Source organism: Zootoca vivipara, chromosome 6 (assembly GCF_963506605.1).
Source record: "Zootoca vivipara chromosome 6, rZooViv1.1, whole genome shotgun sequence".
Classification (NCBI taxonomy): Eukaryota; Metazoa; Chordata; class Lepidosauria; order Squamata; family Lacertidae; genus Zootoca; species Zootoca vivipara.
Window position 1 is genome coordinate 6589178 of NC_083281.1, and position 19468 is coordinate 6608645.

At 48.3% G+C, this 19468-nt stretch overlaps 1 protein-coding gene across 2 annotated transcripts in view; it reads left to right on the forward strand.

Annotated features, from left to right (window-relative positions):
* The window catches only part of ACER1 (alkaline ceramidase 1), a 30441-nt gene extending 13081 nt beyond the window's left edge, over positions 1–17360 (forward strand). For both annotated transcript variants that reach the window (XM_035120319.2, XM_035120320.2), the window contains exons 3-7: positions 5765–5879; positions 8934–9072; positions 13946–14083; positions 15408–15545; positions 16767–17360. In XM_035120319.2, coding sequence (XP_034976210.1) covers positions 5765–5879; positions 8934–9072; positions 13946–14083; positions 15408–15545; positions 16767–16935 — 699 coding nt within the window. In that variant the 3' untranslated portion in view covers positions 16936–17360. The remainder of the gene's footprint in view (positions 1–5764; positions 5880–8933; positions 9073–13945; positions 14084–15407; positions 15546–16766) is intronic.
* Positions 17361–19468: the final 2108 nt, after the last annotated feature.

The window sequence follows — 19468 nt, forward strand, 5'->3', positions numbered from 1 at the left end:
GAGCCTGATTGGACTGTTCCTGCAGGCCAATCCAGTTGCTGATTCACTTCCTCCTGGAGCCGGATTGGGCGGCTCCTGCAGACCAATCAGGTTGCTGCCTTCTAGGATCCTACCTGTCTATTGTTCTAGGAATCGAAGCTCAGTAAATAACACAAACCCAAAGTGTTCGTCGTCATCCTGGGAAAAAGTGACAAGTGGGGTGCCACAGGGTTCTGTCCTGGGCCCGTTGTTGTTCAACGTCTTTATAAATGACTTGGGTGAAGAATTGAGGAGACGCTCGTCAAATTTGCAGGTGACACCAAACTGGGAGGGGTAGCTACCGTGTTTCCCCGAAAATAAGACACTGTCTTATATTTATTTTTCCTCAAGAAGACACACTATGGCTTATTTTCAGGGGATGTCTTATTTTTTTAATTACACATCCAGCCTTGCCTCTTCCTTGGCGCCCTCCAGAACTGCACCTACCGGTATCACTATGTCTTATTTTCGGGGTATGGCTTATATTGCAAATGCTTAGAAATCCTGCTACGGCTCATTTTATGGGTATGTCTTATTTTCAGGGAAACAGGGTAATGCCGCAGTAGACAGAATCAGAATTCAAAATGACCGTAACAGATTGGAGAACTGGGCGCAAGCTAACAAAATGAATTTCAATAGGGACAAATGTCAGGTTCTGCACTTAGGCAGGAAGAACCAGATGCACAAATATAGGATGGGGGACACTTGGCTTAATAGCAAGACATGTGAAAAGGATCTGGGGGGGTCTGAACATGAGTCTACAGTGTGATGCAGCAGTGAAAAAAGCAAATCTTCTTCAAACTACAAGAAAGAAGATTCCACCTAAACATTAGGAAGAGCTTCCTGACAGTAAGAGCTGTTCGGCAGTGGAATTTGCTACCAAGGAGTGTGGTGGAGTCTCCTTCTTTGGAGGTCTCTAAGCAGAGGCTTGACAGCCATATGTCAAGAATGCTTTGGTGGTGTTTCCTGCTCGGCAGGGGGTTGGACTGGATGGCCCTTGTGGTCTCTTCCAACTCTACGATTCTATGATTCTATGAATGCTATTCTAGGCTGCATCAACAGAAGTCTACCGTAGTGTCCAGATCAAAGGAAATCATAGTCCCACTATATTTTGCCTTGGTCAAACCCCACCTGGAATACTGTGTCTAGTTCAGGGCACCACAGTTTAAGAAGGATGTTGACAAGCTGGAAGGTGTGCAGAGGAGGGCGACCGAGATGATCAAGGGCCTGGAAACCAAGTCTGATGAGGAACGGTTGAAGGCATTGGGCATGTTTAGCCTGGAAAAGAGGAGGGGAGATATGATATCTCCTCTTCAAATAGCTCAAGGGCTGTCACATGGAAGTGGGAGGAGCATGCTTGTTGTCTCCTGCTCTGGAGGGGAGGACTTGACGTTACAGAGGTACCTCTGGTTAAGAACTTAATTCATTCCGGAGGTCCGTTCTTAACCTGAAACTGTTCTTAACCTGAAGCACCACTTTAGCTAATGGGGCCTCCTGCTGCCACTGTGCCGTCGGAGCACGATTTCTGTTCTCATCCTGAAGCAAAGTTCTTAACCTGAGGTACTATTTCTGGGTTAGCGGAGTTTGTAACCTGAAGCGTTTGTAACCCGAGGTACCACTGTACAAGGAAGGAGATTCCAACTAAATTGAAGGTTTAAGCCAGGCATAGGCAAACTGCGCCCCCCCCCCGATTTTGGGACTACAATTCCCATCATCCCCGACCACTGGTCCTGTTAGCTAGGGATGATGGAAATTGTAGTCCCAAACATCTGGAGGGCCGGAGTTTGCCTATGCTTGGTTTAAGCTGGAAGTTTCCTGGGCCCCGAGTCGTCGTGGCCATTTACAGCTCGAATCTGGACCAGTTGCACATTGCACCCAACCACACGCGGACCTCTTCCTGCACAGACTGAATATTCCGATTGCAAATTCCGCGCCAGGCTCTGGGAAGATCATGGGAAGTATTGCAAGAACGAGCCGTCTCAGGAACAGTTTCTTCTCTAGAGCGATTTTGGCCTTAAATGGAAAGTCTGGACTTTGAAGTCATCTTATTTTACTTGTTATTTTGTATTATATCTACTGTTTTTAATTAGGTTTTTGTAATTTTGGATTATGCGGAATGCTTTATCGGAGTGGATGTAGCAACCGAGTAATTTCGTTGTTCCCGCAAGGGGACAATGACAATAAAGATATCTTATCTTATCTTAAGGGTGCATTAGAGGTGAAGAAGCTTCCTTCTCCCTCAGTCCCGAAGCCCCAAATTCTGGCTTGATGCCAAAGAGGGAGGAGGGTGTGGTGTTGTTTCTTTCAGAACGGCTTCTCCTGGCGCGGAGAAAGTGGGGCACCCATTTAAGCAGCTGACCACCCACACACCTTCACCGGGATCCAGAAAGCAAACCGGCTCTACCGGCTCAGCTTCTCTAGCTGGCTGGCTGGCGTCTGCCCCACGGCAGGGCTTGGGGAGGCAGAAAAGGGGCAGGGTCTCCAGAAGCCCCTGACTTCACCCCCCCTTGTGTGATCTCGCCTTTAGGCTGCAGGCGCACAGCAGAGCACATCTGAAGCATCTCCACCGCACCCCCAACCCCCCACCCCAAAGCAGATAACAAGGGAACGGTCATGTGCTGACATGTTTAACCAGAGAAAAGTCACACGAAGCATTTACTAAAGATTGGGAACCAATTTGCGTGGAAAAAAGAAAATGGCACTTACGACACCGGGCTTGAGGACCAACGGTAATATTAGAATCATAGAATCATAGAGTTGGAAGAGACCACAAAGGCCATCCAGTCCAACCCCCTGCCAAGCAGGAAACACCATCAAAGCATTCCTGACAGATGGCTGTCAAGCCTCTGCTTAAAGACCTCCAAAGAAGGAGACTCCACCACACTCCTTGGCAGCAAATTCCACTGTCGAACAGCTCTTATTGTCAGGAAGTTCTTCCTAATGTTTAGGTGGACTCTTCTTTCTTGTAGTTTGAATCCATTGCTCCGTGTCCGCTTCTCTGGAGCAGCAGAAAATAATCTTTCTCCCTCCTCCATATGACATCCTTTTATATATTTGAACATGTTGCTTGAGAGAAAGTGTTTTTGCTGGGTGTTATCTTGGAGTGGGAAGTTTAAATAACATTTATATCGAGCTGATGGACAAAGAATCAGTACAAAATTTAAAAAATTCCTTCCGGCAGCACCTTAAAGACCAACTAAGTTTTTATTTTGGTATGAGCTTTCGTGTGCATGCACACTTCTTCAGATACACTGAATTAGAAGTCCCCAGACGCTTATATGTAATATAATACTTTGGCCACCTCATGAGAAGAGAAGAATCCTTGGAAAAGACCCTGATGTTGGGAAAGATTGAGGGCACTAGGAGAAGGGGACGACAGAGGACAAGATGGTTGGACAGTGTTCTCGAAGCTACGAACATGAGTTTGACCAAACTGCGGGAGGCAGTGCAAGACAGGAGTGCCTGGCGTGCTATGGTCCATGGGGTCACGAAGAGTCGGACACGACTAAACGACTAAACAACAACAGACGCTTATATGTAGAGAAAGGGTGGGGAGAATCAGTAGTTCTCTATTTTTCTTCTTTCTCTGTTTCCTCTCTTATGGGCCCCCCTGTACATTCTCTCTATCTTTCTAGCTCCCCGCTCTCTCCCTCTCTCTTTTTGTTTTGTTTTTTGTTTTGTGCTTTTATTTAGATTGTTTTTGTTTCGATTTTTTTTTAAAAAAAGATGTTTGATAATAACCTTGGTATCCCTTTCCCCCTAATTCTAATGGGATCTATTTTTGAAATGGAGCTGGGATGAGTTAAGGGTGCTGGGAACTGTAGTGTTGTGATGTGTCAACGTGGCCTAGCGGGGTTGCCAGGACCCGGCGATGCGCAGAGGGTTGGTGGGGTGGGAGGCTGAGAATCAGACGGCATACACATGCGCCTTCAACCGCGTCACCGAGGAGATCACAGCCACAGAGATAAGAAAAGGAGAGTTGTTCCATTGTCTTCTGGAGAGGTCACTTCCTGGTTTGCACGGAGAAGCCATTTTTAATGGAGCCCAGCTGTCTCTCCAGAGTGGTGCATGCTCTAGTTATCTCCCGCTTGGACTACTGCAATGCGCTCTACGTGGGGCTACCTTTGAAGGTGACCTGGAAACTGCAACTAATCCAGAATGCGGCAGCTAGACTGGTGACTCGGAGCGGTCGCCGAGACCACATAACACCGGTCCTGAAAGACTTCCATTGGCTCCCAGGACGTTTCCGAGCACAATTCAAAGTGTTGTTGCTGACCTTTAAAGTCTTAAACGGCCTCAGTCCAGTATACCTGAAGAAGAATCTCTACCCCCATCGTTCTGCCCAGACACTGAAGTCCAACTCCAAGAGTCTTCTGGCGGTTCCCTCCCTGCGAGAAGCGAAATTACAGGGAACAAGCCAGAGGGCCTTCTCGACGGTGGCGCCTGCACTGTGGAACGCCCTCCCATCAGATGTCAAAGAAATAAATAACTACCTGACATTCAGAAGACATCTGAAGGCAGCTCTGTTCAGGGAAGTTTTTAATGTGTGACATGTTAATGTATTTTAAATCTTTGTTGGAAGCTGCCCAGAGTGGCTGGGGAAACGCAGCCGGATGGGCGAGGTACAAATAATAAATTGTTGTTGTTGTTGTTGTTGTTGTTATCAGAGGAGGGGACGAGCTGGGAAGTAGGGAGTTTGAGGAATAGCGAAGAGAGGGAAGCCTACAACTCTCATGATCCCTAGCTAACAGGACCAGTGGTAGGGGAAGATGGGAATTGTAGTCCAAAACATCTGGAGGGCCAAAGTTTGGGGATGCCTGATTTAGAAGCAATGTGTGGGAACGGCAAGGAAGCTAAGCAGGAGAAGCAGCAGCAGCCAGGGGTGTGGCAGTTACTCTCCTGCCCTGAGCAACGGGGTCAGACTAGATGCCTTCCCGGGTACCTTCCTCCACCACGATTCTGCGAGGACTTTGTGAGGGCAGGGCTAGGAAGCGGCGCCTTCGCTCCCAGTTCCACCTTCGGCCCCGTTCCCAGCCGAGGGAGAGGAACTTGTGGGAATAGTTGGCAAGCATCCCAAATGAGCTCACTTCGCCCAGCCTGAACTTGTGCCTCTCACACCTCCACAGCAATCCCGGAAATATGAAAGCGAGGATCGAGTCGGCGGTTCTGTGCAGAGGCTTGGGGAACCGAGGGGAGTGTTGTGGCCACTTGGAGTTGCGTCCTGACTCTGCGAATCTCCGTGGGGCTTATATTAATATCATAATATTTTCAATTTATTTTCCCATGATAGGGACTCGGGGAATGAGGGCATTTAGGATCACAGCCCTAATTAGGATAGTGGTGCCCACACTGGGCAAGTGGCTCGTTACATCCATCCCGTAATTTGTGAAATGCTTTTAAAGTGTTCCTCCAAAGGAATCATGGGAGTTGTAGTATACACAGAGCAAGCTGCAGCTCCCAAGATTCTTCAAGGTAAAGTATTTATTTCAATGTGTGGTGTGGATAGGCCCAAAAGAGTTATAAGAAGATGACCGGATTTTCTTGAGTCAAAATGAGAGTACCTCCAAACATTTTTTTAAGGGGAAAAAGCACTGATTCCGTAATAATGGGGTAGTTGTTGTTTTTTTGCTCTTTTTTTGAAGTTGATGGTTGCAATCAAGTGATTCAAAGTGCGGGACGTTCCAAATTACACGGTAAAAATGATAACAACAAGAACACTCTCACCTTGTTCGCTGCTCTTTTGCAGATCAGCAATGTTGGTTTCTTCATCCTGCCTCCGATGCTGATGTTCCTGAACACGCAGTATATCCAGTACCGACCAATTCCCATCCCGGGTCTTACTATCATGTCAACATTGATTGGTATGTTCTGTGGGGGAATCAGAATCGTGCCCGTTTTGGGAAGGGATTGTCCCCTCAGATCAAAAGAATTTATTTATTTACGCAATCATGGCATCCCGAATGATATATGCCCAGTTACAGGTAGGAGGGTCGCGGGTGACCCTACAGAGCCTAGGGCTTGCCGATCAGAAGGTCGGCGGTTCGAATCCCTGTGACGGGGTGAGCTCCCGCTGCTTGGTCCCTGCTTCTGCCAACCTAGCAGTTCAAAAGCACGTCAAGTGCAAGTAGATGTAGGTAAGGTAAACGGCATTTTCGTGCGCTGCTCTGGTTCACCAGAAGCAGCTTTGTCATGCTGGCCACATGACCCAGAAGCTGTCTGCGTACAAATGCCGGCTCCCTTGGCCTATAGAGCGAGATGAGTGCCACAACCCCAGAGTCGTCCGCGACTGGACCTAATGGTCAGGGGTACCTTTACCTTTACAGGTAGGTAGCCGTGTTGCTCTGCCTTAGTCGGAAAAAAAATCCTTCCAGTAGCACCTTAGAAACCAACTAAGTTTGTCATTGGTATGAGCTTTCGTGTGCATGCACACTTCTTCAGATACAGTTATTTTTTTATTTTGTTTTGATATATGCCCAGAAACGGAGAGACAGAACAATGCCAACAATAGCAGGAATTTCAGATGAAATGGTAGAATTAGAAAACTTAACTTATAGAGGAAGTCCATTCTTTTAGTTTTAGCAGACCAAGATGATCTCAGACCAAGTTGCACTCTTTATGTGCAACTCTTCCGCTAACCTGGAAGAGTTACCTCGAGTTGAGAACTTTGCCCCAGGATGAGAATGGAAATCGTGTGCTAGCGAAAGCACGCCTCTAGTTAAGAAGGGTTTCAGGTTAAGAACAGACCTCCGGAACGAATTACGTTTGTAACTAGAGGTACCATTGTATATGATAGCCACCTTCAAATATCTCAAGGGCTGTCACACGGAAGAGGGAACAAGCTTGTTTTCTCCTTCTCCGGAGGGCAGGACTCGAACCAAAGGCTTCAAGTTTCAATAAAGGATTCAGACCGGGGCCGGAATTAGGTTTGATGAGGCCCTAAGCTACTGAAGGTAATGGGGCTCTTGTCAACAACAAATTGTCACTCTTTTTTGTGTTGAATATATGCTATATGGTAATTTTTGGACCTAATAGGTATCTCAAGCCATTTGCACATAACAAAATATGCATTTTTATCAAAGTAATTGTTGAACTGAAATACAATTAAGAAGAAGTACAGTGGTACCTCTACTTACGAATAACTATGAATATTTCTACTTACGAATGGAGCTCTGTCCGCCATCTTGGATGCGGTTTAGATAGGATTTTTTCTACTTACGAATTTTTAGATAGGGTTGCTTCTACTTACCAATTTTTTCTCCCAATGCATTCCTATGGGATTCCACTTACAATTTTTTTTGAATGTGCATTCGGAACGCATTAAATTCGTAAGTAGAGGTACCACTGTATATTAATTAATGGGATGGGGGTGGCGCTGTGGTCTAAACCACTGAGCCTCTGGGCTTGCCGATCAGAAGGTTGGCTGTTCGAATCCCCGTGACGGGGGGGAGCTCCCGTCGCTCTGTCCCAGCTCCTGCCAACCTAGCAGTTCGAAAGCACGTCAAAGTGTAAGTAGATAAATAGGTACCGCTCCAGCGGAAAGGTAAACAGTGTTTCTGTGCGGCTTAGTCATGCCGGCCACATGACCCGGAAAACCTGTCTGCAGACAATTGCCGGCTTCCTCGGCCAGTAAAGCGAGATGAGCGCCGCAACCCCAGAGTTGTTTGCAAGTGGACTTAACTTTCAGGGGTCCTTTACCTTTTTTTATATATTAACTAGCTGTCCCCGGCCACGCGTTGCTGTGGCTCCGTCAGGGCCCCCGTTTCCCAGGACAGACGCATGATGTAACAGCATCCCTCCCTCTGTCGCCCCAGCGGGTGACGTATATTCCCCCCGCGTGACGCCACCCTCCACCCCAAGCCCCCCATCTCCCCCTCGCATACTGTATGGACATGTTGGAGAAGGTCTGCCCGGTTCCCCTGGTGGATTCCGGCGGGCGAGGGGGCAGGCGGTCCAGCTGTAGGTCCTTAGTGAAGGCTAACATGTCGAAGGCGGTGGGGAGAGCTGAAACGCTGGCGGTGGAGGGAGAGGATCCCACCCGTGCTTTCCCAGAAGGAGCCGCCGGCCACCCGCTCCCAGTACCCTCTGCATGCTTGCGTCGGAACGATGGCACCTCGTTCCCCGTGGCCTCCTGGGGGTAAAGAATTACTATAGCGTCTGTTGCTTTGACGTCCAACAGAGGCGCTATTTCCCCACCAAATCATGTTTTTACCTGTCACAGGTGTGACATCTATATAATCTAAGTATATGCAAACACTCGCATATTCATATGCAATGTTGTGTCAAAATTTCAAGGCAATCGGGCAAGCACTTTCGGAGATTTTGGGTCATGTACAAACTGACATTTACATTTTTATATAGATAGTGAAAAAATTTTTGGGGGGGGACAAGAGAGTGGGGCCCTAAGCTATAGCTTGTTTAGCTTATTTGTAAATCCTGCACTGATTCAGACTAAACATAAGCCTTTCAACAGTGGAAACTGTCTCTCTCGGAAGGTGCCAGGCTCTCCTTCCTTGGATGTTTTTAAGCAGAGGTTGGATGGCCATCTGTCAGAGATGCTCTAGCCAAGATTCCTGCATTGCAGAGGGTTAGAATCCTAGAACTGTAGAGTATGGAGGGAACTCCAAGGATCATCTAGTCCAACCCCTTGCCACGCAGGAATCTCAGCTAAAGCACCCATGACGTTTAGCCCTCGGGGTCCCTTCCAACTCTACAATTCGGTGATTCTATTACTCTTCTGGGAGCCCTGGCAGCCCAGAGCCTAAAGTTACGGACTCATAGAACTGTAGAGTTGCATGGGACCTCGTGGGCCATCTAGCCTGACCCCCTAAAGAAAGGACCAGCCGCAGCCCAGTGGGAGAGAACCTGCTTTGAGTGCAGAAGGCGCCAAGCAACATCCCCCTCTTCTCCTCCTGCAGGCCTGTTCTCCGGCTACTTCCATATGACTCTCAGCTACGCAGGGCAGATGCTGGACGAGCTCTCGATCCTTTGGGCAATCGCCCTCTGCTATGCATTCTGGATGCCTTGTCACTATTTCCCGTCGTTCATCAAAAACAGGTAAGTGGGGGGGGGCAATAAGGAACTGCTGGGGCACCTGGGGAATCAGGCAGAGGGCCCTCTCAGTAGTGGCACCCTCCCTGTGGAACGCCTTCCCATCATCAGCCAGATGAGCAGGGTATATATAAATACAGTGGTGCCTCGCTAGACGAATTTAATTCGTTCCATGGGTCTTTTCTTATAACGGAAAAATTCGTCTAGCGAATCCCATAGGAATGCATTGAATTTTTTTTGAAATTTTTTTTTTGCCCATAGGAACGCATTAATTGAATTTCAATGCATTCCTATGGGAAACTGCGATTCGCTAGACGAAAACGAATTCGTCTAGCAAGGCAACCTCCGCTAGAAAAAACCTTTTGTTAAGCGAAAATTTCGTTAAGCAAGGCATTCGTTAAGCGAGGCACCACTGTATTATTATTACTATTGTTATTGTTATTATAGTTATTTTAAAAATATTTTTTATTTAAGGTTTCTTGAATTACAAAGATGTGTTCAGTGCCTCTCATATTTTTACATGTATCATTTTTGCAAGTCAGTTTCATTTATTGAGACACTAAGAAGAAAGAGGGAGAACGAGATAGATAGGGGGTGGGAGGGTGGATGGGGGTGGGAATAGTAATATTAGTAGTAGTAGTAGTAGTAGTAGTAATAATAATAATAATAATAATAATAATAATAATAATAATTTATTATTTATACCCCGCCCATCTGGCTGGGTTCCCCCAGCCACTCTGGGCGGCTTCCAACAAAACATTAAAATACAGAAATCCATCAAACATTAACAGCTTCCCTAAACAGGGCTGCCTTGAGATGCCTTCTAAAGGTCTGGTAATTGTTATTCTCTTTGACCTCTGGTGGGAGGGCATTCCACAGGGTGGGCGCCACTACCGAGAAGGCCCTCTGCCTGGTTCCCCGTAACTTGGCTTCTCATAGCGAGGCAACTGCCAGAAGACCCTCGGCGCTGGACCCCATCGCTGGCAGAACGATGGGGGTGGAGATGCTCCTTCAGCTATACTAGACCGAGGCCGTTTAGGGCTTTAAAGGTCAACACCAACACTTTGAATTGTGCTCGGAAACGTACTGGGAGCCAATGTAGGTCCAACAGAATAAAAAAGCGATTAAACATCAAACATTAAAAATTACCCTAAACAGGGCTGCCCTCAGATGTCTTCTAAAAGTCAGATAGCTGTTTATTTCCTTGACATCTGATGGGAGGGTGTTCCACAGGGCGGGCGCCACTACTGAGAAAGCCCTCTGCCTGGTACCCTGCAACCTCACTTCTCGCAGGGAGGGAACCGCCAGAAGGCCCTCGGAGCTGGACCTCAGGGTCCAGGCTGGACAATGTGGGTGGACAAAGCTGTTCAGGGCATTAAAGGTCAGCACCAACACTTTGAATTGTGCTCGGAAATGTACTAGGAGCCAATGTAGATCTTTCAGGACCGGTGTTATATGGTCTCAGCGGCCAGTCCCGGTCACCAGTCTAGCTGCCGCATTCTGGTTTAGTTGTAGTTTCTGGGTCACCTTCAAAGGAAGCCCCACATAGAGCGCATTGCAGTAGTCCAAGCGAGAGATAACTAGAGCATGCACCACTCTGGTGAGACAGTCCGCCGGCAGGTAGGGACTCAGCCTGCGTACCAGATGGAGCTGATAAACAGCTGCCCTGGACACAGAATTGACCTGTGCCTCCATGGACAGCTGTGAGTCCAAAATGATTCCCAGGCTGCGCACCTGGTCCTTCAGGGGCACAGTTACCCCATTCAGGACCAGGGGGTCCTCCACACCCGCCCGCCTCCTGTCCCCCACGAACAGTACTTCTGTCTTGTCAGGATTCAATCTCAATCTGTTAGCCGCCATCCATCCTCCAACCGCCTCCAGACACTCACACAGGACCTTCACCACCTTCACTGGTTCTGATTTGAAAGAGAGGTAGAGCTGGGTATCACCCGCATACTGATGAACACCCAGCCCAAACCCCTTGATGATCTCTCCCAGCGGCTGCATGTAGATGTTAAAAAGCATGGGGGAGAGGACAGAACCCTGAGGCACCCCACAAGTGAGAGCCCAGGGGTCTGAACACTCATCCCCCACCACCACTTTCTAAACACGGCCCAGGAGGAAGGAGCGGAACCACTGTATAACAGTGCCCCTAGCTCCTGAAACCCTCTAGACCAGGGGTCCCCAGACTTACCGGCGTTTGGGCCGGTTCCCACCGCGCCGACCGCGCGGCGGGCCGGAGGACGGGGGAGCGCGCACCTGTGCGAGCCGGCGGGCGGGGGAGTGCGTGCCCGTGCGCTTACTGGCGCAGCGGCGCGCTTCCAGGGTGGAAAAAGCGCCGAAAATCCGTTGTGCGCATGCGTATGGGCCTCCCCCGACCCGGAAGTGCACCAGAAATGACCTCTTCCGGGTCGGGAGAGGCCCATACGCATGCACACAAAGGATTTTCGGCGCTTTTTTCCCGACCCGGGAGAGCGCTGCCGTGCTGCGCGCCGTAAGAGCGGGCGGCGGCGGGCGGCGGGGGTCGTCGCGGGCCGGATTGGCAGGCCAATTGGGCCGCATCCGGCCCCCAGGCCGTAGTCTGGGGACCCCTGCTCTAGACGGTCCAGAAGGATGTTATGGTCGATGGTGTCAAAAGCCGCTGAGAGATCCAGCAGAACTAGGAAACAGCTCTCACCTTTGTCTCTAGCCTGCCGGAGATCATCAACCAGTGCGACCAAGGCAGTTTCAGTCCCATGATGAGGCCTGAATCCCGACTGGAAGGGATCCAAATGGCCCGCTTCTTCCAGGCGTGCCTGGAGTTGTTCAGTAACCACCCGCTCAATCACCTTGCCCAGGAATGGAAGATTTGAGACTGGGCGATAGTTGGCCATATTGGCCGCATCTAAAGATGGTTTTTTAAAGAAGCGGTTTAATAACCGCCTCCTTCAGTGGGTCTGGGAAGCATAGCTGCCAAGTTCTCCCTTTTTTTTAAAAGGGAAATTCCCTCATGCTGAATAGGCTTCCTCGCGAGAAAAGGGAAAACCTGGCAGCTATGCTGGGAAGGCTCCCTCACAGAGAGAAGCATTCACCAACCCGCAAAGCCCATCGCCCAGCCCTTCCCGGCTAGCTTTTATAAGCCAGAATAGGTGACGGTGTTTCTGTTTTGCTTAATATATGTAGGGCGTGACGTCAGCTTTGTTTGTGTTGGTACTCCTTTATTCGCTTGTGTTCTTTTGGTGGTGAGAGAGACTGGGGTTGGCCAAGGGTGTGGTTGTCCATTTGTGATTGGCTATGATGGCCTTTGTTTTCATGTGTGAATGGGGTGGGTGGGTATTTTTGGCTCAGGTTAGCCATACTGATTTGTATGCTGGCGGTAAATTTTTCCTCATTATCTTGTTGGGCTGTGTGTGTGATAAAGGGGAACCATACCAGGGTGAAGGCATCCTCTTCTATTTGTCCCCGTGCCAGTTTCAGCTTGTTGGTTAGTTTTTCCAGTAAGGCTGTTTCCCATACTACTTGGTACCATTGGTCTATGTTTATTCCTGCCAGGTCTCTCCAATGTCTGGTTATGACATTTCTGGTTGCTGTAAGTAGGTGGGTTATGAGGTCTTTGTGGTCTAAATGGGCTTTGTTATCTTGAAAGATGTTTAGTAGGGCCAATTCTGGCATAATTTCTATTGCTTTTCCGGTTATTTTACAAATTTCCCGTATGGTTGTTGCCCAGAATAACTGAATTTTGGGGCATTCCCACCACATGTGGAGGTATGTACCTGCAGAAGTGCACCCTCTCCAGCATTTTGGTGAGGTTCCTGGGAGTATTATTGTTAGCTTTCTTGGTGTTAGGTACCACCTGTAGGTGAGTTTTAGGGTGAGTTCTTTTCTTTTCATTGATATTGAGTTATTATAGTTATTGTTATTATTCTGTCTCTGCAGCCCTCCAAATTGCAACTAGAATTTTTTCCAACACACTTTCTATTCCTACAAAAAACAAACAAACACACACACCAAAAACCCCCACATACATAAACATTCCAATGGATGCAAAGAGATCCTATTAAGAGCAATGGCTGTCCTGGTTCCATAAAGACAGGCTGATCTTTGCTAACTCAAGCTATCAAACATACTTGACTTCATTTCTTCCTGCCCCTGGGGAGATGGCTCGTGAAAATCTTCCCACCTGTTCTGTAAAGCAGTGTTTCTCAACCTTTTTTGGGCCACGGCACACTTGTTCCGTGAAAACAATCACGAGGCACACCACCATTAAAAAACTTTAAAAAATTAACTCTGTGCCGCCCTATATTATAATTATGACTGTAAGAAACACTTGCCAAATATTGCTTTCTGGCGGGTCAGCGCTGCCGAGTTCTTAAAAGATCCGGGTTTCTGATCCACCCCACCCGACCCCGCCGTCCCGTATCTTACCCTGTGCGTGTTCTCGGACTTGTGAGAGGACGATTTGGTCTTCATGCCTCCGTGAATTAGCAACAAACTACCTTTTGAATGATGGAGATTGAATATTTTAAAAGTAGCTACTTGAAGTCCGCTCGATTTTCCAAAAAAGAGACACAAGTGCGGCACTATTAGCTGCTGGGGGCTGCCATCTTGGCTAAAGGATTCTGGGATGATCCTGTCACGTGAGGCATGGGGAAAATGGAAATAATGAAAGCTGATTGGTCTGTGGAAACTAGAAGGGGCGAAGAAATAGGACGCCCAGGGAGGTGGAGTTTGCAGCTGCAAAATCGCCCTTCTCGTCGCCGCACGTCGCGGTACACCAGCCAGCGTCTCGCGGCACACTAGTGTGCCGCGGAACAGCAGTTGAGAAACGCTGCTGTAAAGGACCCTGAGCTCTTCGGCACTCAAACTGTGTCTTCTGTCTTTTTCCTTTTTACCCACTTAGGGATCAGTTCGCGTGGCTGGTGGGCATCGTGACCGTCTTCAGCACCCTGATGTCCTTTGTGAAGCCCACCCTGAACGCTTACGCCCTCAACTCCATTGCCATACACCTTTTATACTTGAGCAACTTGGAATTCAGAAAGTAAGTTAAGTTGTGGGCAGAGAACCCTGCAAGCGTTGAACAGGCAATTTTAAGCGCCCCCTAGTGGAGAGTCCGCCTCCCGCTTTGGTAACTTCGCAGATAAGAATTAACGAGCAGTTCCTATTTCATAGTCCTTTTCATTCAGGCATCAGGTTGCAAGCAAAAATCCACATCATCCCTCCACAAGGAGAGCAGTTGGCTGTCCTGTACAGGGCTGCCTTCAGATGTCTTCTAAAAGTCAGATAGTTGTTTATTTCCTTTGACATCCAACACCCCCCCTTCCATCTTCTGCAACATCTTGAGTGCCAACGGAAAGTCTCTCCTCCTCTCTGCACACTTTGTTCTCTAATACGGTCGGACCTCCTGGTTCGTGGGGAGGGAGGGTCCGCCCCACTCTCTAATGACATCTTTGCTGGCTGTTCCCTCCCTTCTGTTTCTCTAGCCACTATCTCATATATATAAAAATTAAAAGAAATTGTCCAGTAGCACCTTAGAGACCAACCAAGTTTGCCATTGGTATGAGCTTTCGTGTGCATGCACACTTCTTCAGATACACTGAAACAGAAGTCACCAGACCTTTATATATAGTGGGAGGGTGGGGTGGGGTTTTTCTCAGGAGGATGGTGGGAATGGGTGATTGACTCAATGCGTCAATGCAGTCGTTCCCCCAGGGACGTTCGCCTGGCGCCTTCATTATACACCTTTAGGTGCCAGGCAAAAACGTTCTTTTTTAACCAGGCCTTGGGTTGATCTTATTGACATCCGACACCCTTTTAGAATGTGGCTTGGGGTGTGTGTGTGCGTGTATTGGGTTACTGCTTTTGGTTTGATTTTATATGTTGTGGTCTTGTTGTGAACTGCCCCAAGACCTCAGGGTATACGGCGGTGTATAAGTTAAATTAATAATAATAATAGATAAAAGGTAAAGGTAAACTACCCCTAGACAGTTAAGTCCAGTCAAAGGCAACTGTGGGGTTGTGGTGCTCATCTCGCTTTCAGGCCGAGGGAGCTGGCGTTTGTCCACAGACCGCTTTCCGGGTCATGTGGCCAACAGGATTAAGCCGCTTCTGGCGCAACAGGACACCGTGATGGAAACCAGAGCGCACGGAAACGCCATTTACCTTCCTGCCGCAGTGGTACCTATTTATCTACTTGTGCTGGTGTGCTTTTGAACTGCTAGGTTGGCAGGAGCTGGGACAGAGCGACGGGAGCTCACCCCGTTGTGATGATGATGATGATGATGATGATAATGCCCATTTTGTCACCATTACCCCCGGCCTCAGGGGAACGCTCCAACCATTCCTGATTATGACCTCTTCCGCAGGTGCAATAACGTCCGCATTCACCGTCTCATCAGAACCATGGTAGTGTGGTGGAGCATCGCCATCACCTGTTGGCTAACGGATAAGTTTTTGTGTAGCATCTGTCAGAGGGTCAATTTCGCCTACCTTCACAGCATCTGGTAAGAAGTAGCTGCTCTTGGCTGCCCCGGAGGGTTAGACGAGGTGGAACGGTCTTCATTTATTGGGTAGTGGTGGCAGAAGCCAGCTGAAAGTTGGCAAAAGCTTTGAGATGGTACGCGCTGTTGGGACAAGGTGCTTAGCCATCTTGGCCATCTCCCAATGAAGCAGTTGCCTCAGGAAGCAAATGAAGAAGGATCTTTATTTGCATAGCAATAAAATAAAATGTACTGAAGATTTAGTGGTGCCTCTGGATACGCACACCTCTAGTTGCGTATCCTTCGGGATATGCACGCAACAAACCCAGAAGTATTTTTCTGGGTTTCTCCGCATGTGCATGCGCAGAAGTGCTCTATGCGCCACCCGCATGCGCATGCGCAGAACAGGCACCTCCCGTTGCAAATTCCTCGGGATCCGACTGGATCCCCAGAACGGATCCCGTGCGCAACTGGATCCCGTGCACTGCAGAGGTAAAAACTAAACTGTAGAAAATAATTTTGGAGGGTTTACATCGAATGCTTCTCAGTGAGCAGCAAATGGCTGCTCCCAGTCTCGGGAACACTTTCCCTGGAGAAGCCAGACAGGCTCCTTCCTTGATGTCCTTCTGCCAGGGCCTTCTTCGTAGTGGCGCCCACCCTGTGGAACGCCCTCCCTTCAGATGTCAAGGAAATAAACAACTATCTGACTTTTAGAAGACATCTGAACGCAGCCCTGTTTAGGGAATTTTTTTAATATTTGATGTTTTATCGCATTATTATTATTATTATTTTGTCGTACCTTGGTTCTCGAACGCCTTGGTACTTGTATGTTTTGGCTCCCAAACGCCGGAAACCTGGAAGTAAGTGTTCCGGTTTTCAAACGTTCTTTGGAAGCTGAACGTCCGACGTCGCTTCTGCTTGAGTGCAGGAATCTCCTGCAGCCCATCAGAAGCCGCGCCCCGGTTGTCGAACGTTTCTGGAAGTCAGACGGACTTCCGGAACGGATTACTTTCAAGAACCAAGGTACGACTGTATTAATATTCTGCTGGGAGCAGCCCAGAGTGGCTGGGGAAGCCCAGCTAGATGGGCAGATATAAATAATAAATGATGATGATGATGATGATGATGATGATGATGATATTTCAAAAAATAAAAAAGCAGGACACCCCGAAAGTTGTTGAGGAAACTCCCCTGGACGTATGGCAGCCCTAGACAACATGCTTTCCTTTCTTCTTTAACCCGCAGGCATCTTTCTATCGTCGTAGCCATTTTCTACTGCGCCACCACGGTCGTCTACTTAGATGTCTTCTATGACTTCCCTAGCTGCGAGCCCGATGTGGCTTACTGGCCCAGCGAGGGTAGCTTCTTTTCACTGCCGTACATCGACCTCCCGAAACTGAAGAAACAGTGCTAGAGGGACTGCTTGACCGCTGAGGATGACAGGAGCCCTGCACTGACCCCTACAGAGTATAGCGGGTTCGATCCATTGCGACGACTTAGTGCTACGCTTGTTTGACCGGCGAAAGGCTTTGCGCTGCCAAACCCTTGTTGCGTGGGAGAAAGGCCGGTAGCTTCGTCGCATGGCTTCTCGCCCAATCTGTTGTGCGGCGAGTTTTTCCGCCAGCCTGGCCATACTGTGCGGGGTGCCTCCATTACACGACATTGAAACTTGCCTGTCCCCCCCAGCAGCCAGAGAATGACGGACACTGTATTTAAGCTATTTATAGAGGACATGTGGAGGGAATGAGAGAACGAACGGATCTCTCACTTTATGGACATTCTGCACACGTTTACCACCCGTCTTTCTCCGGCCTGTATTAAACTGCACTTTGAAAGAAAGAGATCGGCGCGTTCATTTGTACCGAAATGTTGTTTCCTCTCAAAACGATGCATTTTAAAAACACACACACAACTAATTAATTAATTAAATTAATTAAATTAATCTAAGACACGTCAACCATTGCTGGGCTGGTGTTTCACAATCTGGTGTTTCGACTCAATAATTGCACGGAATAAATCCATGATGGGTTTGTTCTGCTTTGTTCAACAACAACAACAACAACTAATACTACTACTTATTATTTATACCCCGCCTGTCTGGTTGGGGTTCCCCAGCCACTCTGTTGGCGGCTCCCAACAGAATATTAAAAACACGACAGCACATCAAACATTAAAAACTTCCCTAAACTTTCCCCCACTTTTTCCCATCACACTGTCTAGACTACAGCATGGGTAAGCAAACTAAGGCCCGGGGGCTGGATCCGGCCCAATTGCCTTCTAAATCCGGCCCATGGATGGTCCGGGAATCGGCGTGTTTTTACATGAGTAGAAGGTGTCCTTTTATTTAAAATGCATCTCTGGGTTATTTGTGGGGCCTGCCTGGTGTTTTTACATGAGTAGAATGTGTCCTTTTATTTAAAATGCATCTCTGGGTTATTTGTGGGGCCTGCCTGGTGTTTTTACATGAGTAGAATGTGTCCTTTTATTTAAAATGCATCTCTGGGTTATTTGTGGGGCCTGCCTGGTGTTTTTACATGAGTAGAATGTGTCCTTTTATTTAAAATGCATCTCTGGGTTATTTGTGGGCCTGCCTGGTGTTTTTACATGAGTAGAATGTGTCCTTTTATTTAAAATGCATCTCTGGGTTATTTGTGGGGCATAGGAATCCGTTCATTTTCCCCCTCCAAAATATAGTCCGGCCCCCACAAGGTCTGAGGCACAGTGGACCGGCCCCCTGCTGAAAAAGTTTGCTGACTCCTGGTCTAGAGGGGCTCTACTACCTAGTATGACGAAGGCAGGACAGAAAAGGGGATGGGATTTCAGAAAGTTATGGGACATGCCCCAGTTGGAAAAGAGGCAATGCAACAGTCACAACACTACTGCAAGCACAAAGAGTCTTGAATGTGGGATTGTGCATTCCTGTCACAATAGCCTCGTGACTACACACTCACCAGGACTCAGGAGTGTCCCATTCAAAGGACTCCTGAATCTCAACTCAGTTTGCCCCAGAGGCAGTGCTCACAACATACATCTAAAGCACACGACTCCTCACTAAGAACCCTGGGAATTGTAGTTTCTTGAGGGTGCTGGGAACTGTAGATCACCCCGGCCCTCGAGTTTCATGCCTGTGTGAAGATTTGAATCCAGGGACTTGGCTACATGAGTAAAGAAGCATAGAGATTTGACTGCACTGTAAACATGCAACATGAGATGGCGCCAGAGAGCAGGAAATTTTAAAACACGGTTTTCCATAGAGATTTTTCCCCCTTTGGTAATAACAATCTAATTTCTGACTTATTTATAGCGTGTTCCCCCCGCCCTGGGTCTAGAGCCACCCGAGGTCTCCCCACATCTAGCCCAGTATTCTAACCACTGCATCACACTACCTGCCAAGCCAAGCTTCCGTTGTTTTCCACATACGATTTGGCCTGCAAGATCGTGCTTCCAAGAACCCAGCTGCCATAATTAAGGCTGTGTCCTCCGCACCACTTTGCAAGAACGCAGCCGTCCCAAGGTCCTGTTTGGAGGTTTCTCTTGGGGGAATCTGGTTGGCCAAGATGAAAGCAAGGGGGGCAATGAGGGGTGACACCTTTCACAAGTGTACCCTCACGACACTCAGGAGGACTGACGATGGATCTGAGAGTTAGTACAATGGGTGGCGCTGTGGTCTAAATCATTGAGCCTCTTGGGCTTGCCAATCGGAAGGTCGGTGGTTCGAATCCCCGCAATGGGGCAAGCTCCCGTTGCTCTGTCCCAGCTCCTGCCAACCTAGCAATTGGAAAGCACAGCAGGGCAAGTAGATAAATAGGTACCGCTGTGGCAGGAAGGTAAACTGTGGTGGAGTCTCCTTCTTTGGAGGTCTTTAAGCAGAGGCTTGACAGGCATATGTCAAGAATGCTTTGATGGTGTTTCCTGCTCGGCAGGGGGTTGGACTGGATGGCCCTTGT